General features: G+C 42.7%; 8 protein-coding genes and 2 non-coding genes across 10 annotated transcripts; 6 read left to right on the forward strand and 4 right to left on the reverse strand.

The window, feature by feature from the left end:
• Nucleotides 1–6: 6 nt before the first annotated feature.
• On the forward strand, nucleotides 7–2,516 carry K450DRAFT_221955 (uncharacterized protein). The gene is made up of 4 exons (XM_051585815.1): nucleotides 7–1,036; nucleotides 1,094–1,997; nucleotides 2,079–2,325; nucleotides 2,388–2,516. Exons 1-4 carry the CDS (start codon nucleotides 124–126, stop codon nucleotides 2,415–2,417), a joined length of 2,094 nt encoding a protein of 697 aa, XP_051448608.1. The 5' UTR covers nucleotides 7–123; the 3' UTR covers nucleotides 2,418–2,516.
• Nucleotides 2,517–2,603: 87 nt separating this feature from the next.
• On the forward strand, nucleotides 2,604–4,230 carry K450DRAFT_277180 (uncharacterized protein). The gene is made up of 2 exons (XM_051593257.1): nucleotides 2,604–3,388; nucleotides 3,456–4,230. The coding sequence occupies exons 1-2, from the start codon at nucleotides 2,611–2,613 to the stop codon at nucleotides 4,046–4,048; spliced, it is 1,371 nt and encodes a 456-aa protein (XP_051448609.1). The 5' UTR covers nucleotides 2,604–2,610; the 3' UTR covers nucleotides 4,049–4,230.
• Nucleotide 4,231: 1 nt separating this feature from the next.
• K450DRAFT_296928 (uncharacterized protein) lies at nucleotides 4,232–5,991 on the reverse strand. Its single transcript, XM_051593650.1, has 4 exons — nucleotides 5,810–5,991; nucleotides 5,030–5,744; nucleotides 4,859–4,968; nucleotides 4,232–4,793 (listed from the first exon to the last, which is right to left on the reverse strand). Exons 1-4 carry the CDS (start codon nucleotides 5,906–5,908, stop codon nucleotides 4,296–4,298), a joined length of 1,422 nt encoding a protein of 473 aa, XP_051448610.1. The 5' UTR covers nucleotides 5,909–5,991; the 3' UTR covers nucleotides 4,232–4,295.
• A 1,873-nt stretch (nucleotides 5,992–7,864) lies between these two features.
• Nucleotides 7,865–9,323, forward strand: K450DRAFT_204700 (uncharacterized protein). Its single transcript, XM_051584727.1, has 5 exons — nucleotides 7,865–7,960; nucleotides 8,031–8,258; nucleotides 8,330–8,554; nucleotides 8,633–8,761; nucleotides 8,831–9,323. The coding sequence occupies exons 1-5, from the start codon at nucleotides 7,883–7,885 to the stop codon at nucleotides 9,059–9,061; spliced, it is 891 nt and encodes a 296-aa protein (XP_051448611.1). The 5' UTR covers nucleotides 7,865–7,882; the 3' UTR covers nucleotides 9,062–9,323.
• Nucleotides 9,324–9,355: 32 nt separating this feature from the next.
• On the forward strand, nucleotides 9,356–13,122 carry K450DRAFT_221966 (uncharacterized protein). The gene is made up of 10 exons (XM_051585816.1): nucleotides 9,356–9,507; nucleotides 9,571–9,715; nucleotides 9,784–9,968; nucleotides 10,030–10,183; nucleotides 10,273–10,356; nucleotides 10,431–10,542; nucleotides 10,608–10,906; nucleotides 10,992–11,086; nucleotides 11,157–12,326; nucleotides 12,397–13,122. Exons 1-10 carry the CDS (start codon nucleotides 9,398–9,400, stop codon nucleotides 12,920–12,922), a joined length of 2,880 nt encoding a protein of 959 aa, XP_051448612.1. The 5' UTR covers nucleotides 9,356–9,397; the 3' UTR covers nucleotides 12,923–13,122.
• A 407-nt stretch (nucleotides 13,123–13,529) lies between these two features.
• K450DRAFT_t14 lies at nucleotides 13,530–13,602 on the forward strand. The gene has a single exon. It is a non-coding gene; the product is annotated as a tRNA-Ala (tRNA).
• A 278-nt stretch (nucleotides 13,603–13,880) lies between these two features.
• On the reverse strand, nucleotides 13,881–16,822 carry K450DRAFT_221973 (uncharacterized protein). Its single transcript, XM_051585817.1, has 12 exons — nucleotides 16,790–16,822; nucleotides 16,489–16,695; nucleotides 16,310–16,420; nucleotides 16,161–16,241; nucleotides 15,823–16,098; nucleotides 15,407–15,759; nucleotides 15,250–15,345; nucleotides 15,081–15,194; nucleotides 14,737–15,018; nucleotides 14,514–14,609; nucleotides 14,222–14,441; nucleotides 13,881–14,144 (listed from the first exon to the last, which is right to left on the reverse strand). Exons 1-12 carry the CDS (start codon nucleotides 16,799–16,801, stop codon nucleotides 13,932–13,934), a joined length of 2,061 nt encoding a protein of 686 aa, XP_051448613.1. The 5' UTR covers nucleotides 16,802–16,822; the 3' UTR covers nucleotides 13,881–13,931.
• A 1,456-nt stretch (nucleotides 16,823–18,278) lies between these two features.
• On the forward strand, nucleotides 18,279–20,402 carry K450DRAFT_221980 (uncharacterized protein). The gene is made up of 9 exons (XM_051585818.1): nucleotides 18,279–18,511; nucleotides 18,573–18,623; nucleotides 18,698–18,887; nucleotides 18,952–18,988; nucleotides 19,054–19,132; nucleotides 19,215–19,785; nucleotides 19,847–19,921; nucleotides 19,992–20,106; nucleotides 20,180–20,402. The coding sequence occupies exons 1-9, from the start codon at nucleotides 18,305–18,307 to the stop codon at nucleotides 20,355–20,357; spliced, it is 1,503 nt and encodes a 500-aa protein (XP_051448614.1). The 5' UTR covers nucleotides 18,279–18,304; the 3' UTR covers nucleotides 20,358–20,402.
• A 427-nt stretch (nucleotides 20,403–20,829) lies between these two features.
• K450DRAFT_t17 lies at nucleotides 20,830–20,902 on the reverse strand. Its single transcript has one exon. It is a non-coding gene; the product is annotated as a tRNA-Ala (tRNA).
• A 1,682-nt stretch (nucleotides 20,903–22,584) lies between these two features.
• On the reverse strand, nucleotides 22,585–23,160 carry K450DRAFT_221982 (uncharacterized protein). Its single transcript, XM_051585819.1, has 2 exons — nucleotides 22,805–23,160; nucleotides 22,585–22,664 (listed from the first exon to the last, which is right to left on the reverse strand). The coding sequence occupies exons 1-2, from the start codon at nucleotides 23,131–23,133 to the stop codon at nucleotides 22,604–22,606; spliced, it is 390 nt and encodes a 129-aa protein (XP_051448615.1). The 5' UTR covers nucleotides 23,134–23,160; the 3' UTR covers nucleotides 22,585–22,603.
• Nucleotides 23,161–25,150: the final 1,990 nt, after the last annotated feature.

The following is a 25,150-nucleotide window of genomic DNA, read 5'->3' on the forward strand; positions in this document are numbered from 1 at the left end:
TTTCACAATTTTTTCTTTTACAGAAGTTCATCGTTATACCACATCCCTCTTAACACTTTGCATTCCTTTGCATCCAATACCCTTTGTATTCTATAATCACCACATAGACTCAGACTGCGGGATATGCCAACATTCCAATCGCTTTTGCGAATGGTTGGTTCCATGCAGTTTGTCCAGGAGGTGTCTTCTTCAGATGGGAGACGATCAAAACCGTCATCTCAGGCTTTTCTCGGTAACCACTTAGACTCACTATCCAACATAGACGGCAGTGCCAACAACTCAAATCGAAAATCATCTTATAATCATGTATCAGAAAATTTATCAACACCCATCATAACGCTAGACACTACCAGCCATCACCAAGACGCTTCTTTTGCAACCTCCGCTTCCAACCACGGCTCGTCTCTCACATCATACAATGAGAGCTCGATCTCGAGAGTTTCGTCATTTCCATTTTTCCCGCTTCGATCATCAGCATACCCCTATTCCAACTACTTGGGACCCGACTACCAAACCGAGAGACCTCGCTCAACCGTGGATCAGTCCTCGTCTCGACGGTATTCCAAGTCCAATGATGAAAGCGAACTAGGGGACGAATTGGAATCAGGAGAATTAAAGCAAAAATCTCACAAGCTCCTCTGTTTGTGGCCACTGCCAGTCATTACGCGGTATATCATTACTCTTTCCACCATTATATCGACTTTGAACGCAATTGGCCTTCTTCAACTCAACAGTTCTGCTCCAATCTACCTTTTGTATCGCTATGAATATATCAGCTTGATAGCCTCGCCATTTCTGTTCGATTTCAACCTACACTCCTTGTTCTTTTTCGCTTGGAATATGCTTCTATTGGGTCTTTTTGAAGAGAGTTTGACCCATGTACTAGGCGGCACCCTAATGTTCGTCCGTGTCCTCGCTGGGATAGCTCCACTGACCTTTATCTTACGAAATGTCTTCGGCTATGTGTTTTCCAAGTCTACCGGCTTTGCCCTTCCCATTTTATTTTTTAGTGATTCTCTCCATGAATCCAATTCTGGTAAGTATCTTTCGAAGTCAGCGACTTGACATATTTACAACACTCACCATCCAATAGGCTTTCTACCTTTCTTATTTTCTCTGTTGGTTGTTCAGTCTTTGAGCATCAACGATAAATACATCTTGTTATACGGTAGTGACAAGGTCAACTGCAAGTACACCGTTCGTAAGGTGGTTTTGCAGCTGTCGATGTGTCTCGTCAATTTCACGACCAGAAATGTGTTTTGGTGGTCATTCACCGGCTTGATCTCTGGACTTATAGCGACTTTATTTGCTCAATACGCCCTTACCAAACAAGATTACATTTACCCTGCGAAGCTCAAGTATGACGCCAAGGTGAGATCAAGAAACTTGGACATCAACCGACGTTTACCAAGGTGGCGTGTACTCTTGGACACATTCATCAAAGGTGCTAGCGTCTTTGTCGTTACGTTCCTTGCCCTCTTATTGTGCAACTCTTACTATAAGCGTGCCGAATATGTCAAGCCGGCGGATTTCGCCGCCATATCGGAAAAGCCAAATCTCATCACCTTCGTCACCATGACTGCCCCGAGACGTGGAGATCCGGACTACCTGTCGCAAACTTTACATTCTTACCTTGCTAATTGGCCTCCAATTCCGACTGAAGGGTCCCTCTATTCTCGACTTAAAATCATGGTGTATACCAACTTTGCTCAGCACGAACAGTATGATCGGGTTAGACAAAGTTATGCGCGCGATGTTCGTGGGCAACAGTACCTAGAGTGGTTCAAAGGCAACGGCTCCGATCTCAACCAACGGCTTCATGTTTCGCAGGCGCTTGAATTGGCTGTTAACCAGTTTGATAGCGCCTACGTCTGTTTGACGGAAGATGACTTCCCTATCTGTGGACGAAGAGAATGGCAAGAACTCCTGAATGTGGTGTACAAGGCAAATGTCGAATACCCCAATCATTGTGGAGTATTTGTAGGCACCGGTGGAAGGTATGTATTGGATAAAATGTTTCCGTTTCGACGCGGTAGTTAGAGCCCTCTTTATTTACTATGGAATCTTCCTGCCTTTAGCGGTCTGATCATGAAGCCCAATATTGCGCAAAAGGCCTCCAAGCTTTTACTGCAGTACACTGATGTACCACCAGATATCATTCTCCAAAAATGCCTCTTGGGTGAACTTCCTGAATGTCAAGAATGTACGAATACCTTAATATCGAGTAAGCGACTGCTCATGCATCATATTGGATACAATACTTCCACTAGCGATGAGCGCTCTTATAACAAAAATGAGTTTCAATGCGGCTGGAGACATCCATTTGTAAGTAGCAGTCTCTTTTATGCTTGATTGTTGTCACTGAATTCTAACTTGTTTGTTAACAGAATGGAAATCCCAGCGTCACTGTATTGTAATAGATCTCTTTCACTTGTACATTGCAAATTGTAATTTTATTATCGCTTAATTGTTTAAAAAAAAAAAAAGTATTATGAAGTGAAATGAAGAGAACCGGGGCAAGCGAAAACAGAAGCGTGCCTAGAATGGCAATTTTTTTAACTGGGATAAATATTTCTGGGGCAGTGCTATTACTTACCTCAAAGCTTGCAAATGGACCAACGGCAGCTGCGAACGTCAAGACGGTCGACTCTACGGTTTATCATCTATGCCGTCTTCATATTCCTAGTGTATCGACTGCTCGCCAGTTTCTGGGTGAACGATGCCGAGGAATTCAAGGATACCTATACTCCCCCTGCGTCGAATAATGCTCCACATCAGCCCGATCGAAATGAGAATGTCAAAGACATGCCAGCTCCTGACTTCGAGACCAAGGAAGAATCTCAGCCAGAACAAGAACTCAATCTGCCTTGGTACCCCAAGCAAACCAAATTGAGCACAGCCGATCGCATAGAACTCGAATTGAAAGCAAGCAAGCTGGCTCGCGATGAAGCCCTCGAAGTACTCAGCCAATTCAATATTGAGGGAATTCCTGGTACGGCTGTCAAGACACATGAAGAGGCTCAAACTATCTACGCCAAGCTCGACTGCTTCACTCAGGGATCTTGGGTCTACAACCCGACTCCAAGGGAGCTCTTGATCCATTTGCAAGAATCCCTGTATTCAAAATGTGATAAACGATATGAGCGAGATTATAAAGAGACCGATACTAGCGAGTGGAAAGTTCGCAATGAACTTAAATATATTTGGACGCCTTTAGATAGATCCCAGTGCCCATTGATACCGGTAGACAAATCGAATTGGTGCGATGTTATGGCTAGACGCCATATCTTGCTTGTAGGCGACATTCTCCAGTTCCAGATGCATGAACTGTTGCTAGATTCATTCCGAGATGGTCCCGCCGTCTGCTATGGTGAACTCAACTGCAAAGGTAAAGCCTATATGTTTTCTTTCCAAAATCATGTTTCCTTGGATACTAAAGGTGCTTGCATTTTTAGACCACACCCTCTGCAGCGAACCCGAAGTTAGGATGCGTTACTTGCGAAACGACATTCTGTCTGTAGTTCGTAAGAATCCTGAGGTGCCAGGAGGTCATCCTGAAATGCGAGTTGTACAATGGCCATGGATCACTTCCAACGTGATTGGCAAATACCCAGTCCTGATCTTGAATCGTGGAGCCTCTTATGTGGACGATGATATGTTCCGCACTCAGCTTATTGATACTATGCGTATCATCCGAGGTGCTCAAATGGATCACCTCATTATCTATCGAAGTACCCCTATCGGCCACCCCGATTGTGATTCAGCTACAGCACCTTTGGAAGTAAGGCCTACCGAGTCAGAATTGCAAGACCTGCCTTATCATTGGGGCGACTATAAGCGACAGAACCTCATTGCCAAAGAGATTGTTCAAGCAGCTGGAGGAGTGTTTATTGACGTTGCTCAAATGACGGACTTGCGCCCAGATGGACACATTGGTGGCCAAGACTGCATGCGTTATTGTATACCTGGACCTTTAGATGCTTGGGCTGACATTTTATACAATGTGTTCCTGTTGCTAGGCAAACCTGATTCAAGCAAATTTACATAGACCAAAGCTCATTTCGAATACGACCATATAGTATCACTTTAGCATACACAATAGGCCCATCCGATGAAGTCTTTTGAGAGTGTAATCAAAAAGATAGTGTACAATAGCTTTGTTCTTTTTAAACCATTCCCAATAAATACCGCATACGGACCTCTGATATAATAAATACACTTTATTGAATGAAGACTTGTACGCTTTTATAGAGCATGCTGTTATTCTGATCATTAACCATACCATACGCTTTGCATCATATTAGGCAAAGCGTACCTTCGTCAGCATCGCCGTAGTAAACCCAGGTGATACCATGTCCAGTACCTCTTTTCTTTGAAACATTTCGTTTCCAGGGCTGTTTACTTTGCTTGGTTGCCCATAGCCTCATAGAGCCATTGCATAGACTGCACATGAGTATTTCTTTGTCAAGTGAGATTCTAAAGTCGTGGATGTTACCGCCAGCTTCAAGTCGATGTAGGAGATGGCCACTTTGTAGATCCCAAACGCATATTTGATCATTCACCCTGGAAGTGGTGACAATCGTCGAACTTGTGAATTTAATAATGCTCGCATATTCTTGATGCTTGAAGCTCACGAAATCAGTGTACTGGCTGTAGGTTAATGGTTCATCCAAAGTAAGCAAGAGCTGATCCCCGTCTGTATGGTAAACGTAGTATGGTCCGAATACAGATCCACAACCAAAGAGCTTGCGCTCACCATCTAGACACACTGAGCAGACTCCAAACCCAAAGTCCTATTGCATGCAATGTTAGGTATCTGAAAGGATGTAGTTCCATAAAGACATCATGTAATACATACCGCAAAAACCGCACTGAACGTTTTACGAAGTTTACCAGTTGTGATATTCCAAAAATTAGCTTTGTAATCAGCTCCTCCGCTGACAATGGTATCTCCAGCTATATCTATGGCTATTGAAGGCATGAGAGAGCTTGATCATGAATTCAAAAAAGTGATGACGCGAACAATTACCGTTGACCCATCCATCATGACCATTCAACGTGTGGCGAAGCTGTAGTGGTTCTAGGGTTGAAGGGCAGATATCCCAAACCTTCACACTGCCATCCACGGAGCTTGTAACTAGGGTATTTTGACCCAACGCTACATCAGAAATCAAATCCGTATGCTGTTCGCCAGGGTAGAATATCGTATTAGAGTGCATGTCGGCAAGACTAAGAACACGGTTTGATCCGCCTTGATTTCTGTGCTGGATACGAAAGGGTCGGCAAACATGAGCACAAAGACTAGTGTTGGGAATAGGGACTGAGTATTCGTAAGGCATAACTCCACAGGATACCACACTATGGCCAAAGACTTCAAAACTCTCGTGGATTTGAAAATCGAGCTTTTCCCTGCACTTCTCCAACGACTTGGATTTTGGAACTTGCTGATGAAAATGCATGACTTGATTCATGTTCCAGACTCCCATATGTCTGGGCTTTAGGTCAAACGACCATTGCTTGTTACTAGCCCATAAGTAAGCTCTCATAAATTGTTGCTCAGCGTTATGGGGGCCTATTACTTGGACTTGAGGATAATGAAAACGAAGGGCATGCTCCCAAACTTGAGGGTTCGACTTGATCATGTCCTGATGGCGAGAACAAGTGAGCTGCCAGCTTAGGAGGGTAAGAGGAGAGATTTCGGCCAGCCTTAAGCATATCTCTGTAAGCAGCTCATTTGGCAGGATCTACAAAAGCTTCAATCAGATCGTGTGAAGTGTTGCCATACTATTGTTGAACGGCAAGTACTTACTGTAAAGTGGTTTGCTGGAGGAAATAACGCTTTTAGCTGATGCAAAATGTCTATTGCTCCTTTTTCTTTCAGTTTTCGTAGCAGTTTTAGATCTTCCATTCTCTTTTAGATCTTGATTTTGCAGCTTGGATGGTCACTTAAAGACAGAATAAGATATCTTTTTCAGTAGGTTTCGAAAAAGGATATTTTTTCTTTAGAGGAAAAGAAAGGATAACTGGGAAGGTACCCAGACAGAGCGGAACTTTGAAATAAGCCAATAGCCAGTTTTATGACTTCTGATTGGGTGTCAGCCAGCTGATGATGAAATACTGTGTACTGTTGTGGTTATCGTCGACGCAGCTCTCCATCACTCTTCTCAGTCCTTTGGCCAAATATGAGACTAGTTGTCGTAAGTCCATAGCGATATGCAGCGTCGTACTACAAAACCTTAGGTTCAGCGATTCTTCGCAATGTGCCGTCCGACCTAAGTACATATGCTTTTTACATCAGCTTGTGAATCAATATATTCTTACGTCTCTGTCGTTCCGATATTCAGATACCGTGCATTCGGAGTGTACACTAGAGCGTTATAGTGCTTCTTCATATCATACCATACAAGCGCTATAATGGGCCGGCTCTCTATGACCACCTATTGCGCTTTTCCTGTCCCTTTCCCTAGACGAATATGCTTCTACAGCGTGATAAGAATTATCATAAATCTTAACCATCGACCATCACTACTGTTATCCTCTGATGTCACGCTGCAATCGTGCTATCAAGTATGACTGTGCGACTTTTTGTCTGCATCACTGTGGGACGGTCGCTATGCTACAGTGTAACGCAATTCTATGGTTAAACTTGCGCCACAAAAACATTGACAAACGCAAGTGATTCTCATAATGGCAAAAAGGGATAGTTTTCTCAAGAATAGTTTTCATTTCTGTAATACTTGTATCACAAAGATCATGGTGCAAGGGAGGGGAGAGGGGAAACATCGGTCCGCAACAAAGCAATATATCCAGAAGCGAATCCAACAACTTTATCAAAAAATTTATCGATCTTCAGCCCATTCCTGACAAGTCAACACGAAGTTAATAGGTTTGTCATGATAGCAACACTATGACACCATGCCAGACTACTTACATTCTCCTTTCGGATCTGAGCTTCCTCCTAAAAGAATGGAAATAAAAAGAAAACGTGTCATTATATGCAGACTGGGTAATTAATAATGATTTTATCAATGAAGGTACCTCTGGAGTAAAGTCATTGACAATGTTGAATGTTCGGCGGATTTCTTCAGGGCTCTTTCCCTTGATCATGTTAGCAACGGTCTTGCAACCAATATCGAGAAGAGGCTTGATATCGAGATAGTTGGCAGCCTGTTGAAAGCACATTACGGTTAGCACAACGTTGCTGTTATCGCTTTTACCTCCAATATGAATGAATAGCATACCAAGATAATCTCGAAAAGGGTTTCCTGATCAACTTCCATGAACTTTTGGTCCCATTCATCGATTTCAGTCAATCGCTTTCGGTCGTTGACTTCTTCTTGTTGTGAAACAGGGTCGCTTCGGTGGTGCTCACACCAGTCGATAACCTAGGTACGGATAACATTTGATATACCACCATCAATACTTGGTACGATAACGAAGCTCTCTGTGAGATAGAAAAAGTACCTTTTTCAAGATTTTGGCTGTGACGTTAGGAAGGGGAATAGGGGCGTCGCTTTCGCCAACGTCTAGTGGGAACAATTTCAGTATATTTAGCGTGAGATTCGACGCGGCGGAACATGATGATCGCATGGAGTTGGACCGAGCAGAATGGACTCCTCACCTTCAAGCATGTTTTTGATCAAGATAGATCTCTCTGCGACCTGCTTGTCAACAGTGAAAGTTTCGTTATCTGAGCTGAGCAATTGAACCATTTTGTGTGTAATAAGAATGCGGCTACGAGAGGAGATCGGGTGCGAGCGCCTTTTACTTTGCGTGGGTGAATGACCTCAGCAATGTGATGATGTAGGTCGGAATTTAAATTTTACCTTTGAAAAAAAAAAAAAAAAAACCTGTCTATGTTACAGACGCACACCGAGATCCAATGAGCAAACGCAAGGCTGAAGAACCCAAAGACGAACCTATGGTCGACAAATCAGACGATTCCCAGGATGAAGATGAGGTAAGAGTTACCACTGCTCAGCATTTCTCCGAAATGACGGTCGGTATATATTGACATGAGCAACTTGCAGGAAATTGTCGACGTTGACTTCGACTTCTTCGATGTGGATCCAGTCGACTTTCACGCTGTGAAAAGACTATTGGGCCAACTGTTCTCGGCTGATGCTGAGCTTTTGAACCTTACCGACTTTTCTGATCTAATTATTAGTCAAGCCAATGTCGGCTCAACCGTCAAAGTTGACGGAAAAGAATCCGATCCATATGCTCTTCTGACAGTCATTAATACCAACGTTCATAAGGTAAGAAAAGCTTTGGGTAATGATGTTATACGAAAGCATCTCATCAAGACATTTTTCAAACGGCTATGTAGGAAAACGCTTCCGTCAAAGGGGTAGTGGAATATCTCATGTCTAAGTGCCCAATGAAAGATGTTGCATTGCGTGGTCAAGTTGCGCAAGTCTTGCAGCCACGAGAACCAAACCAAGGTCACGATGCTGCAATCGTTATTTCTGAACGATTCTTGAATATGCCAGTTCAAATCATGCCTCCCATGTACAAAATGCTGATGGAAGAAATGGCGAAGACCAACGCAGCGGTTAGTACATCAATGGGTTTAATTCATCTCAGTCCGGTCGGTCAGTTATTCATTAATTCTAATTTTTCTAACATTCAGAATGGAGGATTCGATTTTGAGTGGTACGTTTTCATCTCCAAGACATACAAGGAAGTGCAATCGACGCTCGATGAAGAAGGTGAACAGCTTGAAGCTCCAGTAGCACCCAAGAAAAAGAAGGCTAAGAAGGTTAGTTGGAAAAAAAAAATTGGTGATGCCTCTTTTCAAGATACATTCCTTAACGCATTACCATCACAGCAAGCACAGGAGATGGAGCTGATGTACTTTCAATCGGAAGACGAGATTATTGCCGAACACGCTGACATTCAATATGACTTCAAACTTACAAACGCTGACAAGGAAGCGTCATCCGATGCACGACGTGCCTTCACAGACTATGGCATCGCACCAGGAAGGAGGGTGATGATGGTGAAAAGCAGTAAAATGAAAGCAATGATAGAGGCATTAGAAGAAGCATGTGCGATATAGAGAAAACCATTTTGTACAATATACGACGAGCGCACGGCCAACGTGAAAGCCAACAGAATCTAACTTTGGAGCCAACGTGCCAGCTGACATTGATCATTGTATTCGTATTGATTCGATCTGTCAACCTAACTACAATATAGATTGTGTGTTGCTTGGAAACAATGATGTTTGTAAGATCAGCAATGTTGCTGCTCGTTATATTTTTAATGATCGACAAGGAACGGAAAAAAGTATTCATGTTGGAGACATCTGAGATTCAAACACGTTGAAAACCCCTTCAATTTTTTTTTTGTCTGTATATCCTGGCCGTGACACCCGAGCGGGCTAAAAATTGTCATGAACTTGTTGTTGCGCTTACCAGCCTTGACTCCGTTAGTTCCTTTGTCTCGTACATCTCGAAACATCATGACGCTCGCATCACCCATTGACGGGAAAGCTTTAGCTAAGTAAGTAGGCTAGTTGTGACTAAAGCTACCACTCATCCCCTACTCACGGCCACCATGTAACAGATCGGTTCGCACCCGTGTGAAGATTACTCTAGCTGAAACTAGAGAAAAGTACCCTCACTTCAACCCTCATCTCGCCATCGTTCAAGTCGGTGGCCGAGAAGACTCTTCTCTCTATGTTAAAATGAAAGAAAAGGCTGCCAACGAAGTAAGTAGTGCTGATACCCTATACCCCCTGTCAACCCAACTCGATTTACTGAAGTGACCTTTCCAAAGACCGGTATCCTCTTCACCCATGAAAAACTTGCTGAATCCGTTAGCCAATCTGATCTTCTTCGCAAAGTCAAAGAACTCAACAATAGACATGATGTTCATGGTATTCTCATCCAGATGCCTTTACCAAAGCATATTGATGAAGCTGCTGTTGTGGAGGCTATTGATTACCAAAAGGATGTTGATGGGTAAGTGAATCGCATTAGCGGAAAAGGCACCGGCTACAGATACTTATATCATGCATGTTAGCTTCCATGCCATGAACATTGGCAATATGGCCAAGAGATCCGGTCAGCCTTTGTTCTTGCCTTGCACACCAAGAGGCATCATTGAACTCTTGAAGCATAGCATCAAGGACATTCGTGGTAAACGTGCTGTTGTCTTGGGTAGAAGTGATATTGTCGTAAGTGCATGTGTACCACAAATAATCAGCATGATATGCATATATATTTTTTTCCCAACCAGCTAAATTTTTCTCTCTCTCTCATGTAGGGAACCCCTGTTGCTAGCCTGCTTGCTGCTGAAGACGCTACTGTGACACTGTGCCATTCAAAGACTGAGAATGTCCAAGATATCGTACGTTTCTGCTTCGACACGAGACTTTGCATGCTGAATCTGCTTTTAACTCGTGACGATTTTCTCACATTCAGATCCGGGAAGCCGATATTGTTGTTGTTGCCATTGGAAAGCCTGAATATGTTCAGAAGGACTGGGTCAAGCCAGGAGCTGTTGTCATTGACGTTGGTATGAACGCTATTGAAGGTATGTGGGTATTTCTTGCTTAGCTAGCTATTGACTTCTGGTATATTAACACTGTTCGGATTCAGATGCTACCAAGAAGGCAGGTCAGCGTTGGGTAGGAGATGTTGATTTCAATGGTGTATCTCAGGTCGCCTCTGCCATCACTCCTGTTCCCGGAGGTGTCGGCCCAATGACCGTTGCCATGCTCTTAGAGAATACATTGATCAGTGCCAAAAGATTCTTTGACCGAAGCCGCAACAGATCTATTCAGCCTCTCCCTCTCCAGCTTGTTGAGCCTGTTCCTTCCGATATTGACATCGCCGTTTCTCAGGAACCACGTAATGTGCAGGAAATTTGCCAGGAACTCGGTCTCTCCGGCAACGAGGTAAAACGCCACCGCATTTACTCTTTTCGTACATTGGGTTATCTCTTCCATACTAACTAATCACTAACATTGTTTGATAAAACAGTACGAACTATATGGTCAGACCAAGGCCAAGATCAGTTTAGATGTTCTCAAGCGCCTTGATTACCGTCAAGATGGTAAATACATTGTTGTTGCAGGGTATGCATTCCAAACGCCTCATCTCCACCCTCATTGTATGATCTAAACCCTAACCCAATATGCCAATCAGTATCACACCTACTCCCCTCGGCGAAGGAAAATCCACTACTACCATTGGTCTCGTTCAAGCATTAGGTGCTCACCTTGATAAGGTAGCATTCGCGTGCGTAAGACAACCTTCTCAGGGCCCTACTTTTGGTATTAAGGGAGGCGCAGCAGGTGGTGGTTATTCCCAGGTTATCCCTATGGACGAATTCAACTTGCACTTGACTGGTGATATTCATGCTGTCACTGCTGCAAACAACTTGCTTGCCGCTGCTATTGATGCTCGTATGTTCCATGAAGCCACTCAAAAGGACAAGGCTCTGTTCAACCGATTGTGTCCCGCCAAAAAGGGTGTCCGCACGTTCGCTCCTGTCATGCTCAAGCGTCTCCAAAAGCTTGGCATTAACAAGGATAAGCCTGAAGATCTCGACGCTGATGAAATCCGTCGTTTCGCACGTCTCGATATCGACCCTGAAACCATCACCTGGCAACGCGTTGTCGATGTCAATGACCGCTTCTTGAGAAAAATCTCCATCGGTCAAGCTGCTACTGAAAAGGGACATGAGCGTTCCACTGGTTACGATATTTCCGTCGCAAGTGAGGTCATGGCCATTCTTGCCCTTGCCACAGACCTTAAGGACATGCGTGACCGTTTGGGTCGTATGGTTGTTGCTAGCTCCAAGGCCGGTGACCCCGTTACTGCTGATGATATTGGTATCGGTGGTGCTTTGACTGTTTTGATGAAGGATGCCATCAAGCCAAATCTCATGCAAACCCTTGAAGGAACCCCAGTCCTTGTTCATGCTGGTCCTTTCGCCAACATTGCCCACGGTAACTCTTCGGTCATCGCTGATAGAATCGCTCTCAAACTCGCAGGTACCGACGGTGGAGATATGGAACCTGGCTACGTTGTAACAGAAGCTGGCTTCGGTGCTGATATGGGTATGGAAAAGTTCTTTGATATCAAGTGCAGAGTCTCTGGTTTGGTCCCAGATGCTGTCGTTCTTGTTGCTACCGTGCGTGCCCTCAAGATGCATGGAGGCGCTCCTGAAGTCGTCGCTGGAAAGCCTTTGCCAGATGCTTACACTGAAGAAAACCTCGAATTCTTGGAGAAGGGTTGCGCAAACTTGATGAAGCATGTGGAAAATGCAAAGAAGTTTGGTGTTTCCGTTGTTGTTGCCATCAATCGATTCACGTAAGTACCTGTACTTTGGTACTGTCAACCTATGGACTTTATTTTTTAACTCATCTCTGCCATTTGTTAGCTCTGACACACAAGCTGAATTGGACTTGATCCGTGCCAAGGCTCTTGAAGCTGGTGCTAACGATGCTATCGCTTGTAACCATTGGGCAAAGGGTGGTGCTGGTGCTATCGATCTTGGTGAGGCTGTTATCAAGGCTTGTGATCGTGAAAAGCAATTCAACTTCTTGTACGATCTTGAACAACCCATTGAAGCCAAGATTGAGCAAATCTGTAAAAAGATCTACGGTGCTGACGGAATTGAACTCAGTGATCTTGCCAAGAAGAAGATTGAAACATACACCGCACAAGGCTTTGGGGACTTGCCAATCTGTATGGCCAAGACCCAGTACTCTTTCTCTCATGATGCTAACCTCAAGGGTGTCCCAACTGGTTTCACCGTACCCATTCGCGATATCAGAGCCTCCGTTGGCGCAGGGTTCCTGTACCCACTCTTGGGCGCTATGCAGACTATGCCAGGGTTGCCCACTAGACCATGTTTCTTTGATGTAGATCTTGATGAGGATGGCCAGGTTGTTGGCTTGTTTTAAATCGAAACTGTAGATTACCATTCCCTTATGTTATTTTCAGTGCCACTAAACTACAGGATCGACTAGATAATGGTCGTGCCTGAATAATGTATTCTTTTTGGTTGTTTGTGAGTGTGTATGGATTTTAGTATGAGAGGATGTGAGTCATTACGAGTGTTGTTTACTCTTTTAAAGCAAAAAAGATGTAATTAGAGAGCGCCTTTATGATTTTTTAAGTTATGTACATTAGAGCTTGGATTAAACAGGAATGAGAAACAATCAACTCGTTATTCGCAAGGCAATAAATCTACATGACTATACCATCCCATAAAAAGTTACCTGTTATGCCTTTAATGATATAACCCTTCGTAATCTGTGATAAAAAGGCAAGTAACAGCTAGATGGGTCAAATCCAAATCCTGTTTGAGACCACAATGTCATCATATAGCGCTCAAGTACCTAACTAACCCTACCATTTGCAATTTTATAGTCAAAATTGCTGTTATAACCGTCTTCAGTCCAAAAATAAGCAAGCTAGCATTGCAGCTTTGACTTTCTTGATCAGATTAGCAAAAAATAGATTTGCTTTAGCGGACCTCAATAAAGAAAATGAAAAATTTTAAAAAATGGGGTTGTGACGCAGTGGTTAGCGTGTCCGCTTTGCATGCGGGAAGCCGCGCGTTCGAATCGCGCCTACTCCAATGTTGATTTTTTTTTTTTTGGTTTTGGATTTCAAAAACGTCCCCTTGGTCTTCCTAACACATTGCATTTTCATAACGCACGACTTCAATTTTTTATCTATAAGCAAGTAGCTTATTTTAGCTTTGCTTTTACTTTTCAGTATGGTAGTCTGGCGCTCTATCCTCAGTCTGAAAAGTGTCTATCAATTACAAGATTACAAGCTCCGTCGGTAGGTAATGAGGAAGTTAAACCACAGGATGAGCAAAAGCGTTCCATGCAATACATTATTTTCTCTACAGTTACAGTGAGATGCCCTTATTCAATAGAGTTTATTACAGAGGAAAAAAAGTTAGAAAAGCAGTGGAATTTTGGTGAAAAGGTTGCCATCGGTCTTCCAATACAGTGGAACTTCATTATTCAATATGTCAATGAAAGCACGGGCAGTAGCAAGCATGACGCGGGTATCCTCTCCATCTTTTGACAGAAAATCTGCAACTTTCCAATTTGGTGCCTCTCCGATCTTCAGCGTCAAATTTTGTGCAAGTCTATGATGCCAGTTTTCCTGTTTTAAGAAAAGGCGTAAAGCTATCAGCTTGATGGACGATAACAAAAAGTCGTTTGCCATAATCTGTGACTCACATGGTATATAGCTACTTTCCAAACCGTTCTAATCGGCTCCAGCAAAGACAAGTCGCAATGAACTCCATTTTCTTGCTGCGCAAGCTGCTGTCTAACCCAAACCTCGTCTCTGCCAACTTCGACCACCCAGTCGCCCCATCCATACAGCCACTTTGTCTTCTTTGTGACTTTCTGTACCTCTACATCTCGGATAACAGGATATACCAAACTATTGTCACTTCTACCATTTTGAATAAGTCATTAGAACAGATGTCACTGAAATGCAATCGATATATTCTACTTGATCACTAACCCAAGTTTTGAATTTGTCGCCAATTGGCCCTGTGGTGTATCAATATCGGACGGGAGTCTTCTGGACGATTGTAACTTAAGTTCCCAAGAATAGTCACTGTGAAGGCATATTAGTGTAAGAAAAAAATACATAGATGCACCTCTGAATGGGCTGGCAGAAGAAACACCACTCCACGAACAAGTGGATCTAAGACACTCGGCATCACCATTATTCATGTACATACCTATCCAAGCTTACACAGTTCGCAATGACAAGGTCGTCGTGGTCGGTCAGGCAGTTCCAAAGATTAATGGATCCATTAGAGTTGAACGTACAAGTGATAGTTGTTGGCCATCTAGACCTTTTTTGTGGCTGAGAGTCACGACGATCTCTTACTGGCACTGTAAAGGTCGGGTATTGTAATGTATCCATTGAGAAAGTAACCCTAGGAGAATCGTGATATTCGTGACAGTTTCGATTAAGATACTCTAACAACGGGTTGATGTGATTTTTGTCCACAGATATGCTATAATGAATGGTAAGTACAGGGTGCGCTTTTCATCAGTGGTCATGGTGTATGCATCTTACCATGGGGCCAGCCCTGATCTGAACTTAGGATTTGGAAAATACTTGTTGGCCAGGTCTTCCAGCGACAGTGGGTCGGTTCGATTCGGGTAATCAATGAGACATATTTGCCCAAACCTATTGAAACTTGTTAGCGTTGGAGACAGGTCATAGCGGACGAATTTACACTCACTGGATCTTCATTACAAATTCCCAATCAAATAACCGAATGCTTTCAAGCGCTTTTTCCAGTACATCCTGCAACTGTTGAGCATTATTCTCATCAAGCCTAAATGTTTAATTAGCATTGACAAGACACCATCACTCACACACACCATCGATGTACTCACGTTTGTAACTCGGGTGATAGGCTCCTAACATCTGTGTTCTTCATAAGCAACATATCGTCGTCATCCAAGTCGATCAGGTTCTTTTCTTGAAGAGTCACAGGAACGCCAGTTTTCACAGGTTCCATTAGCCTATATTTGCTCTCCAATTTCTGTTCTTGTCTTGGATCAAGTGTATCACTGATGATAAAATCAGGTGGTAGTCGACTGAAACGAACTAGCAGTTTCTCTTTCGGCTGACGCAACAGATGTAGTCGTTGAGGGGTGATCCTACGTACAGACTTGAGATACCAATTTCGAAGACGGCGGCCAGCTTCTAGAATCTTCTCTGGCGAATCGCTCGACATTCGTATAGCCTTTCGAATTCATTCAAGTCAACACACATGTGCCTCGATTTCTCCTTGTATGCATGTACTTACATTAGCATCCTTGTCGTACCACATGTAGCATTTACACTCTGCTCTGAGACTATTTAAATAGACTTCTTTATCTCCGAGATACTTCATGATAGGCATATTCCTATCAGGGATCATGAAGACGCCGCTATATGGTTGCGTGCCTGTCGGATGTTGCTGATAAACCCTCTCCTCTAAAAGTCGCTTTTCATGTCGTTCTACCCGTCTCTGCTCTCGCTCAGTAAGAGGTCGCTCGGGACGAGCCCACCCTTTTCTTCGTCTTCTCGAATTCATCTCGTTCTTTCAATAGTAAAGTTAATTAGCTAGCATTCTAGGCTGATCGTAAAGCACCCTTATTTTACCTCGTGTAGATTAGTGGCAAGCATATTTAGTTGATCTTTTGCCTTTTGAATAGCAATTGAGTCTCCCCAAATATCTATTTGCTACATTGTCAAAGATGATGCTTAGTACCATGTGTCTATGGCGTCATAGAAACCGCATGTATACTTACACCCTTCGCGTCATTGTATTCGACATACGCCGTTGTCTCCTCACGAAGACGAGCAAATCGTGCTTTGCGGTCGTTTCCCAGTAAATCTCGAAGGGTTCTGTTTGCTGGTAACTTCAAAAGGTGATTCAATACTTGTCTACGTTTTGTAAATAGTACAAATCCTCCACTGAGTTACTTACCACCCAATAATCATCTGGAAACCGATCAGGAGCGTCGATATTTTCTATGTAGCTGTCATAATTTTGGTCGTTGCTCGGGCTAGATACTTCTAAGCCTGGGGTAATGCTCAATTGAGTCCGAGCTCGACCGATGATATCGTCTCGTAGAACATCTGGATCACGCCAGCTGTCGGCAATCTCGTCGTCTAAATCGTATGGAACTTCAGGCTAATTCAATGCAAAGCATGTGGTAATGGAGGAAAGGCAAGAATGAATATAATTAAAGACTATAGTAAGAACATTATGAAGATAAATCGTGTACCTCTATCGACATTGAGCTGTAGTGAAAGTAACTGCATTTGCTTTAGATGCAGGTTTGTGACTTTTTAAACAATGATCCAAAATTCTGTCAGTGTAGAAATGGCTGAGCAACAGCAGCTCAAGGTTGGCATGCATATTCAGCCTTGTATATGTCTTCTTAAACAAGTTGAAAAGGCGGATAGCACCACATTTCAATACTTAAGGTTAGTATCCGACTTTGTATTGTCCGTTATAACATTGGTGTCATAAAGCACTAATGTTATTCGAACCTGAAATATTTCCTTAAATGATTCACTGTGGAGAATCGTTCCCCGAGAATACCACGCCTGTCATAAAAGTCAGCACGGAAATGAAATGAAGACAAGACGAACATCTCATAGAAGGAATTCAAACTGATAAAGTATCATAGAGCAAAGAGTTGAATGACCTTTCTGTTTGGAAGAAATACCGAAGATTGAACTTGCATTTCAGTCCCTTCTTCCATTTTCCTTCTATGCCAAAAGGCATTGTGTTCCGTATCCACACTTTCTTCACTGAAGATGAAAGCAGTTCTCACGGCAATGTTACTCGTATTCGTTCTTCATCCCTCCGTACCTCCCCTTGTTCCCTGCCACTGAGCCGCTTCCTGCCGATCCCGAGCTGAGGTTGTATAATGCGTTTTCGTATCATTTTCGTTTCCCTGTCTCATCCACGTGAAAAAAAAATATTTGAGTGCGGCTTCCTTGTTAATGGTCCAATCGAACTATGATGTTAGTCCATACCAATTGACATGTATGAAAGATGAAAACATTTGTTGGAAATAAGATCTGTTGTGAACATTCTAAGCGTATATAATCTAGAGAATAGCCAAAGGAATGCGACTTGTTTCATCAGCCCTTCTCTTCCTCTTGATGCAGTTTCGCCTTAAACCGTGGTAACTTCGCACCTTGTAACTCCATAGCAATGCTCCATACGTTACTACCCTTATTGTCACTTGTTTCCTTTTTAGACGATAAATTTTTAGAGAAGTCTTTTAATTCCATTACTTTGACTTTTACAACTCAACATTGCTGCGCGAGTTGTCAGATACCTTTAGGAATGGCATTGATGACATACAGACGTATTGGATCAAATTTTGGCGACATGTACTATTCATTAAGCCAAGTTAACTGCCACCTTATGATTAATGATTTTTCGACACAAGCACAATATCGCAACAAGTAGCTACTCACTATCATTTGATCTTTCGATAATCTTGATGAAAGATTATATTTAATACGATTACCTTCACTTACTACTTTTGACGCACCATAACTGCTAATTTCGGTCGATTGATCCCTGATAATGATAGCTCATCGATCACGCACCGCAACTTTAAAGCAGTATGATCTCCGCCAAAAAAGGACGAGAGCTGAGTCATAGACAAACCTTGATGCTAGCCAGATGATTAAATATAAATTATGTAATGCTCACATATGGTTTTTGGAGTATCAAACAAGTTCAAAAAAGAAGAAACATCTAAACCCTCTACAAATTTATGGCTAATGCTCAAACTACTGACCTCGAAAACCCAAGTAGTAGCGATGCCGGCCCCATATCCCGAATTGATACAAACGATGCTGAGGTGTATAGCGCTTTCAGTGTAGGTCAAAGATATAGCATCTTAGCAATTGTTGCAACTGCTGGATTTCTTTCCACACTTTCGGCCAACATTTATTTTCCTGCCTTGGGAGTGGTGCAAAATGTATGTCTATTTGATCTGCATCAAGACTACATATCAGTATCACTGATTCAACCTATTACAGGATCTCCACACCACCCCAGAACTGATCAACCTTACCATTTCACTTTATATGGTAATCTCAGCTTCATTACTTTAACTGACATGCGACAAATTGGTTTTTAAAGCGCAATCTTAATTTTTTCTCAGGTGTTTCAAGGCTTGTCTCCATCCTTTTGGGCACCTCTGGCTGACCTGTGGGGTAGACGCCCGGTATATCTTGCAACAACCACAGTGTATCTAGCGTCCAATATTGCGCTAGCCGTGGCTCCAAATTACGCATCCGTACTTGTTCTCCGTATGTTGCAAGCTTTTGGTTCAGGTCCAGTCATTGCGCTAGGTACGATCGCATTCATACATGCTATTCATGTTACGAATCACTTAATTTGTATCGTTTTCTGTAGGTGCTGGATGCATCGGAGACATTGCAAACCCCACAGAGTATGTTTTTAGCGACTGTTGCTTCAAAGCTTTCTACTGCATCCTTTCTCTAAAACCTATTACAGACGTGGCACGTTTTTTGGGATTTATACGTCTGGTCCTCAATTAGCCTTTGTGTTTGGCCCTGTATTGGGAGGGATCGTAGTAAGTGTTTCTTTCAATGGGGCTTTGCATGCTGTGTTTCAGCCTAACTGCCATAAAGTAAAGCTGACATGTTCATTTTAAGACTAACTCACTCGGGTGGCGATGGATCTTTTGGATTTTGACTGTACTGGCAGGAGTTCTATTGCTCTCCATTGTATTTCTGCTACGTGAAACTCTAAGATCGCTGGTAGGCAATGGCACCGGATACGCAAATCCAACCCCAACGCAATGGCTATATAAGCGCTTCAAAGGCACCGATAAAGCCAGTACTGCTGATACAAAACGATTCAGGCAATTCCCCAATATACTGACGCCATTGACTTATGCTTTCCAACAGGACATTGGACTATGCTTGATCTACAATGGCATGTCTTATTCAGTGTTTTACGCTATGCTTGCTGCATATTCCAGATTACTGGAAACGAGCTACAACCTCAATGAACTTCATGCCGGTCTTTGCTACATTCCCACTGGAATAGGTTGCATTTTTGGAAGCTTGCTGGAAGGAAAGATACTGGATAGAGATTTCCGCATTATAGCTGAACAGCACGGATATGATCCAAAGGTGCTGAAAAGAGGAAATCTTGATCTTGACTTTCCAATATACAAGGCTCGTTTACGCACAATCTTATTCCCACATTTCATCTTTGATGGTAAGCTTGATTAAATGATTGCAGTTTTAAATTTGAATACTGAATTTTATTCAACCTCCAGTTACGTTGATTTTATTTGGATTCATGGTTTATATAAAGGCGCCGCTAGCCGTCGTTCTGGTGTTCCAATTCATCTGTAAGTGTGTTCCTATACGATGTGGTATGACCCTTCTAAACCTAACTTGTATCATTTTTCATTGTTACAGTTGGTTACTCAGCAACATCAATTTTCAATGTGTTTCATACCTTGTTGGTGGACCTGTATCCAAAGCACACAGCATCCATCGCCGCTTCGAATAATATCGTCAGATGTTTACTTGGGTAGGCTAATGCGCTTCGTTCGCCAAAAAGAAAGTACCCTATTCGTAACTAACGCTTACGATATTTTCTACAGAGCTGCAGTGACAGCTGCTATAGAGCCTGGTATCGCTGGAATCGGGGTGCAGTACATGTTTTTAGCCATTGGTTTAGTCTTAATGTTTTCGAGCCTGCTACTGTGGGTCATTCAGAGATATGGTCCTACTTGGAGAAGACGTCGTGCTGAACTAGAGCAAGTGCAATACACAGAATAATGAAGGTTACAATGCTATCTTTATTTTCAAGAAAGAGTAAATGCGATACAAAATACGCTTTGGTCAGTCTGCACAGATATGACGGCATCGAACGAAATGTATTGAATCACACGTATGACTGGAGACGGGTCGAGCAGGAGCCGTGAGTAAAGTGGCAAAAGGAAGGACTTTGAGCGATCTGACCATAGAGAACATATTCAGAGCTATGTCGCATTAAGTAGGTAGGTGAAGCTGAAGGTACCGCAGGGCCAGTCGCCCGTCGTACCTTCCAATAATTGTCGGAAATGAACGCTCATAGATATATTTTAAAAAACATCTCTTACAAATGAATAAAAACGTGCCGCATTTAAAAGTAATACCTTGTTGTCGGGCCTGTATGATAGAGAAAAAAGGTTGGGAATGGGCATGAGAAGCAAAAACAAGCGAAATCTCTGTGTAGAGATAACTGAGCGAATAAAAAAAAATTCATCAATGGAGTAGGCGCGATTCGAACGCGCGGCTTCCCGCATGCAAAGCGGACACGCTAACCACTGCGTCACAACCCCGATTTTTAATTTCCGAAAAATATTGTACATTATATTTTGTAGCACTAAAATTGTTACATTTTGAATATTTGCTACTAAAATGATACTTTCACCAACCGTGTGTTCGTAATCTGCATAGTATTATTAAAAAGAGCATGTATTTTTTTAAATGGTAAAAAAAATTTTTTTCATATGTCGTACGCCTCGTTTTTATTTCAACGAGCTTTCTGGTAACAGCTCGTATCGACCTAGTAGTCAATGGCGTGAACAAATTGAGATTTAGTCTCGACCTCAAAAGTCTCTAGTAAGGCCAATTACTTCACTATATTTTCATTATGTGGTACCATCCAAGGAATCAAAGAATGTTAGCGATATGTCCAAGCAGAGTTATAGAAAATGGCATTCGATGACTTAGTATATATCGAATACTTCGGTCAAGTTCTACCATGAGACACTCTTTTTCCTCACCTATGAACTTTTTTCTGCAGTCTGAATGACATGAAATATCAGCGTTTTTCAGATCATGAGCAAGACAGCGTTCACAATGATATCTATCATATGAGCTTATGGATCAGGAGCCACTGGGTATGCTATCTCATTATATTTCCACGAAGCATGCTAAATAGAGACTTTTGCCCTTTGAATATATTCCGAGGGAAAACATAAATTTATTGCTGCGTTATTGTTATTACGCTAAACTGTCGAGGCACATATGTTACATTTTCAGTGATATTTGCACTTCGAAGGCACATAACGTTCGTTCCGCCCACCTCGTAAAGTTGTCCTTTTCCTTGAAAAGTTTTGCAGCTTGGCAGATATTGATAAATAAAGCCTCCTCGCTTGCAAAAAGATGCTTCACTGCTTCGTCAAGGTACATATATAATGCGCGACCCTCATTCGTAAGGAAGCCCGAAAGACCTTAGTACCTTTCCTTGCCCATATGTGCGTGCAGGAGCACACACCTGTATGACAGATTGCGAAAAAACCGTTATGCAGGAAAAGTACTTTACACACCATTACATTCGTAACCATTGTCAACAGAATAAATTCATTAACAGGCATTTGATGGCTGAAGTGAGCTGATTCACTTGATCTCGAGTGTTCTTGAAGACAGGAAACCACACTTGTCTTTTAAATTCGAGAAAGAAACATAGGTGATCATACCACTCGTCAACTTTGAGGTTGAGTTTTTCTCTCAATGCGTATGTCTGAAGTAATTGAGCCTCGAATGCTGCGAAGGAGAGTATGGTGCAGTCGTGACATGAGGACATTGACAAGCCGACAGTATCAAGCCGACAGTACTGTTTATTGATCACAAATTTACGGAAGATGGAATGATAATTTGCGTTAGATAGAATGATCATTTTGCGTTAGATATTGCGTTAGATACTTTGCGTTAGATACTTTAGATACTTTAGATACTTTTTACTTGCCTCTTTCGAGTATCGTTCGTTACGAACGCATGGGGCTTTCAAAGCACCCTGTGCCTATCTGGCAAGTTCCACGCTGGACGAGCACCAGTTGTTGCGTAGTGATGAACGATGCGGCGCATGTTAAATGCAGCCATCACATCTTTATGCCATAACGGTAGATGATCGAAAATTCGACGTTGGCAGATATTGGCAAGATACTGGGTCCACAGAAGCTCATCGTTGCGAAGGGAACTGTTTGCGTATTGCTCAGCGCAGTGGGGGCACACCCGGTGGCGAATAACGCGGAGATTCAACTCTTCTCGCAAATCTGGACATTCTCGGAAAGGGTGTAGATATTCAAAGTTACCATCCTCTCTATGGCAGCAGTCCATACAAAGTATAATTAGAACGAAATTCGAATCATAATTGGATTAAAACTCTAATCTTTTACCTTTGGCAACACCATTTTGAGCGTTTTGTCCAATGCTTCCCATCCAACCTATTTGTATACTTCTTGCGCTTGAAGTGATCACAAACGATAGCATGCCTTGAGACATGGTGTTCAACGGTGCGATTGTCGCAGGGGCAGGTTATACTAGTTCTAAATTCTGGCACCTTGATAACATGACAAAATCGAGCCACGTACTTAGACAAGCCTTTGTTTGGCATGGGAGGGGATCCTTTCCTGTTGCCGAAGTTGCCGCTGCCCCATGCAACGACCTTTGGTACATCTTGTTCTTGATAGATTGGTCTTTCAATTGCTGGACCAGTTGCTGCCACAGGTTTTATTGATGGAAGTCTTGAGTTTGAGCTAAGAATTGCGTTTTTCATGCCAGCCATAGCGCTCTCAATCCTTATCTCTCTACTACGCCGCCATCTGCGATAGAATGGCAGTTGTGACCATGAATGAAGTATTTCGAAATTAGCATAGTACTGGTGAACATAGATGACCCATTCATCATAATTGTCGCGACGTAAAGTTGACAACTGAACCAGCGGTTCAAGAACTTGAGAGCGCTCTCGGACGCCTTGTTCTTTCCTTTCGAAAGCAGATGTCAGTCTGGCGTTCTTCCAATAGCCTAAAGTATGAAGTGTACGCATTATTAAAATGCTCATCACGAATAATATAACTTATATTCCTACAACTCCCAAATACCTGAAGTCAACTGGACATTGTCTGTTGGATTGTCAGATCGTACCGCTGTTACAAGGGATTTCATTCCTGGATCCACACCGATAAGGTTGGCGGTAGCCAGGATAACAGAAAGGCTTTCTGGGGTTACCATTTCCAGCGGAAAATTTCCTTTGGTGGTGCTGGAAATGTCCTTTTTTTCATTCTTACGCCGCTTCTTCCTTTGCTTCCTTTTGCGTTTTCGAGGAACGGCACTTGATGTTCCTTCTCCAGCACTGCTCTCATCATCATCGTCAGGTTCAGCTGGTGGGCTACGGCCCCCGCCAATGGTCACACAACAGCCATAGCCATCAGTGGCAATGCTAACATGTTCTGTCATGTTGCTACAGAAAGAATATTTCGTAAGACTTTGCACCAATATATATTATAATAAAATATTATACTGCATACCTGATGCCAATCTTGTCAAAGTGGAATACTTCTTCCCATATGCCTTGTTGTTCTGAGGGTATGTTGCCTTTGGTATCTACTCCGAACACTGTAGCTACTTGCGGTCGACAAAGGTGCTTGAGAATGACTTCATCCAGCTTGAAGTATTTGGTTACCATCTTGTATTCGGGAAATAATTGGAAACGCCGGCAATTCAATAGTGCTCGCTCAATTCGTAAAAATTTCATGTAATTTATGATGGCAGCAATAGACTTTTTTTCCTTCAGCAGTCGCCTATTCAGTCGATGTTTTCTCCTGTCTCGTGTAGAAGTGACAAGAAGGAGGAACCCCAACGATCGTCTATGTGACGTGATGATACCCGACAATGCATCGTTTTCTATATGCTGCCTGGCTAACCTCTCTCCAGCTGTTGCCACCCGCTGCTCCGCTTCAGTGATGACATCGTCTTCATCAGAGTCACTTTCATCAGATTCATTGTCATCCAAGCGTGTATTTTCTTCTTCTTCTTCTTCTTGCCCCCGAGTTTCAATATCTGTGCCATCAGCCTCAGACGTAGTGGGGACTGCCTGAACAGGTATTGAGATGGCTTCGTCCCACAACTGATCGGTAATGACTCCTGAGTGAGCGTTGGCGTATGATTGATATCGGTCCAGATCTGTAACAAACACTAACTGATTGATACGTTGAGATATGAAAAATGAAATCTTTTTGATCACATTCCGCTTTTCAGAGTCTGATAGCTCCTCGGTAATGTGCTGGTCCACTTGAGCTTTAATGGTTGCATACTGATACTTGTGAAAATGAGTATATATTTGAGCCTTCTGGTTGGCGATCATTTGCCTGGCATTGAATCCTCTCATTTGAGATGGGCAGATTGTAGAAGTAGGTTTTCCAATGCCATCCGGGTTTTCTGAACTAGCGAACGATGGAGCAAATACTGTTTCGAATACTCTCTTCAATGCCAATTTCTCTCGAGTCAAAGCACTTTGATATGGTCGAAATCCAGTCAAGAATAGACCTTGCGCATATTCGTAGAAACTTTGCAAGTTGTCCTCAGGCAAGTGAGCATCATCTTGGTTCAGATATGTGTTGATAAGAAGAGAAGCTTGACGACGCAAGAACGATGCTACAACAGCAGTTTCTTGGAAGACCTTTTGAAGATGTTGATACTCGGGTTTCAAGATACTTAGAACACCAGTGCGAATGGTTTTTCGCTTTGGCCTTTACGTATGGTTAGCTTAGTAATCTTATGGCCGGAACTATTGTAGTTCTTTA

This window comes from Umbelopsis ramanniana (genome assembly GCF_025399195.1).
Source record: "Umbelopsis ramanniana AG unplaced genomic scaffold K450scaffold_4, whole genome shotgun sequence".
Lineage (NCBI taxonomy): Eukaryota > Fungi > Mucoromycota > Umbelopsidomycetes > Umbelopsidales > Umbelopsidaceae > Umbelopsis > Umbelopsis ramanniana.

What these genes read in the sequence shown, in the direction of transcription:
- K450DRAFT_221955 (XM_051585815.1), top strand. Translation starts at nt 124, where the DNA reads ATGCCAACATTCCAATCGCTTTTGCGAATGGTTGGTTCCATGCAGTTT. An exon ending in TCTCCATGAATCCAATTCTG is followed by an intron (nt 1,037 to 1,093) that starts GTAAGTATCTTT and finishes ACCATCCAATAG; the next exon opens with GCTTTCTACCTTTCTTATTT. An exon ending in TTTGTAGGCACCGGTGGAAG is followed by an intron (nt 1,998 to 2,078) that starts GTATGTATTGGA and finishes TCCTGCCTTTAG; the next exon opens with CGGTCTGATCATGAAGCCCA.
- K450DRAFT_277180 (XM_051593257.1), top strand. Translation starts at nt 2,611, where the DNA reads ATGGACCAACGGCAGCTGCGAACGTCAAGACGGTCGACTCTACGGTTT. An exon ending in TGGTGAACTCAACTGCAAAG is followed by an intron (nt 3,389 to 3,455) that starts GTAAAGCCTATA and finishes TTGCATTTTTAG; the next exon opens with ACCACACCCTCTGCAGCGAA.
- K450DRAFT_296928 (XM_051593650.1), bottom strand. Translation starts at nt 5,908, where the DNA reads ATGGAAGATCTAAAACTGCTACGAAAACTGAAAGAAAAAGGAGCAATA. An exon ending in CTCCAGCAAACCACTTTACA is followed by an intron (nt 5,745 to 5,809) that starts GTAAGTACTTGC and finishes AAGCTTTTGTAG; the next exon opens with ATCCTGCCAAATGAGCTGCT. An exon ending in CGTTCAGTGCGGTTTTTGCG is followed by an intron (nt 4,794 to 4,858) that starts GTATGTATTACA and finishes TGCATGCAATAG; the next exon opens with GACTTTGGGTTTGGAGTCTG.
- K450DRAFT_204700 (XM_051584727.1), top strand. Translation starts at nt 7,883, where the DNA reads ATGAGCAAACGCAAGGCTGAAGAACCCAAAGACGAACCTATGGTCGAC. An exon ending in TTAATACCAACGTTCATAAG is followed by an intron (nt 8,259 to 8,329) that starts GTAAGAAAAGCT and finishes ACGGCTATGTAG; the next exon opens with GAAAACGCTTCCGTCAAAGG. An exon ending in AGAAAAAGAAGGCTAAGAAG is followed by an intron (nt 8,762 to 8,830) that starts GTTAGTTGGAAA and finishes TTACCATCACAG; the next exon opens with CAAGCACAGGAGATGGAGCT.
- K450DRAFT_221966 (XM_051585816.1), top strand. Translation starts at nt 9,398, where the DNA reads ATGAACTTGTTGTTGCGCTTACCAGCCTTGACTCCGTTAGTTCCTTTG. An exon ending in AAGAAAAGGCTGCCAACGAA is followed by an intron (nt 9,716 to 9,783) that starts GTAAGTAGTGCT and finishes ACCTTTCCAAAG; the next exon opens with ACCGGTATCCTCTTCACCCA. An exon ending in AAATACATTGTTGTTGCAGG is followed by an intron (nt 11,087 to 11,156) that starts GTATGCATTCCA and finishes TATGCCAATCAG; the next exon opens with TATCACACCTACTCCCCTCG.
- K450DRAFT_221973 (XM_051585817.1), bottom strand. An exon ending in GCGACAAATTCAAAACTTGG is followed by an intron (nt 14,442 to 14,513) that starts GTTAGTGATCAA and finishes TCAAAATGGTAG; the next exon opens with AAGTGACAATAGTTTGGTAT. An exon ending in GGAAAGTAGCTATATACCAT is followed by an intron (nt 14,145 to 14,221) that starts GTGAGTCACAGA and finishes TTCTTAAAACAG; the next exon opens with GAAAACTGGCATCATAGACT.
- K450DRAFT_221980 (XM_051585818.1), top strand. Translation starts at nt 18,305, where the DNA reads ATGGCTAATGCTCAAACTACTGACCTCGAAAACCCAAGTAGTAGCGAT. An exon ending in GACATTGCAAACCCCACAGA is followed by an intron (nt 18,989 to 19,053) that starts GTATGTTTTTAG and finishes AACCTATTACAG; the next exon opens with ACGTGGCACGTTTTTTGGGA. An exon ending in CCCACATTTCATCTTTGATG is followed by an intron (nt 19,786 to 19,846) that starts GTAAGCTTGATT and finishes TTCAACCTCCAG; the next exon opens with TTACGTTGATTTTATTTGGA.
- K450DRAFT_221982 (XM_051585819.1), bottom strand. Translation starts at nt 23,133, where the DNA reads ATGGCTGGCATGAAAAACGCAATTCTTAGCTCAAACTCAAGACTTCCA. An exon ending in GATCACTTCAAGCGCAAGAA is followed by an intron (nt 22,665 to 22,804) that starts GTATACAAATAG and finishes TGCCATAGAGAG; the next exon opens with GATGGTAACTTTGAATATCT.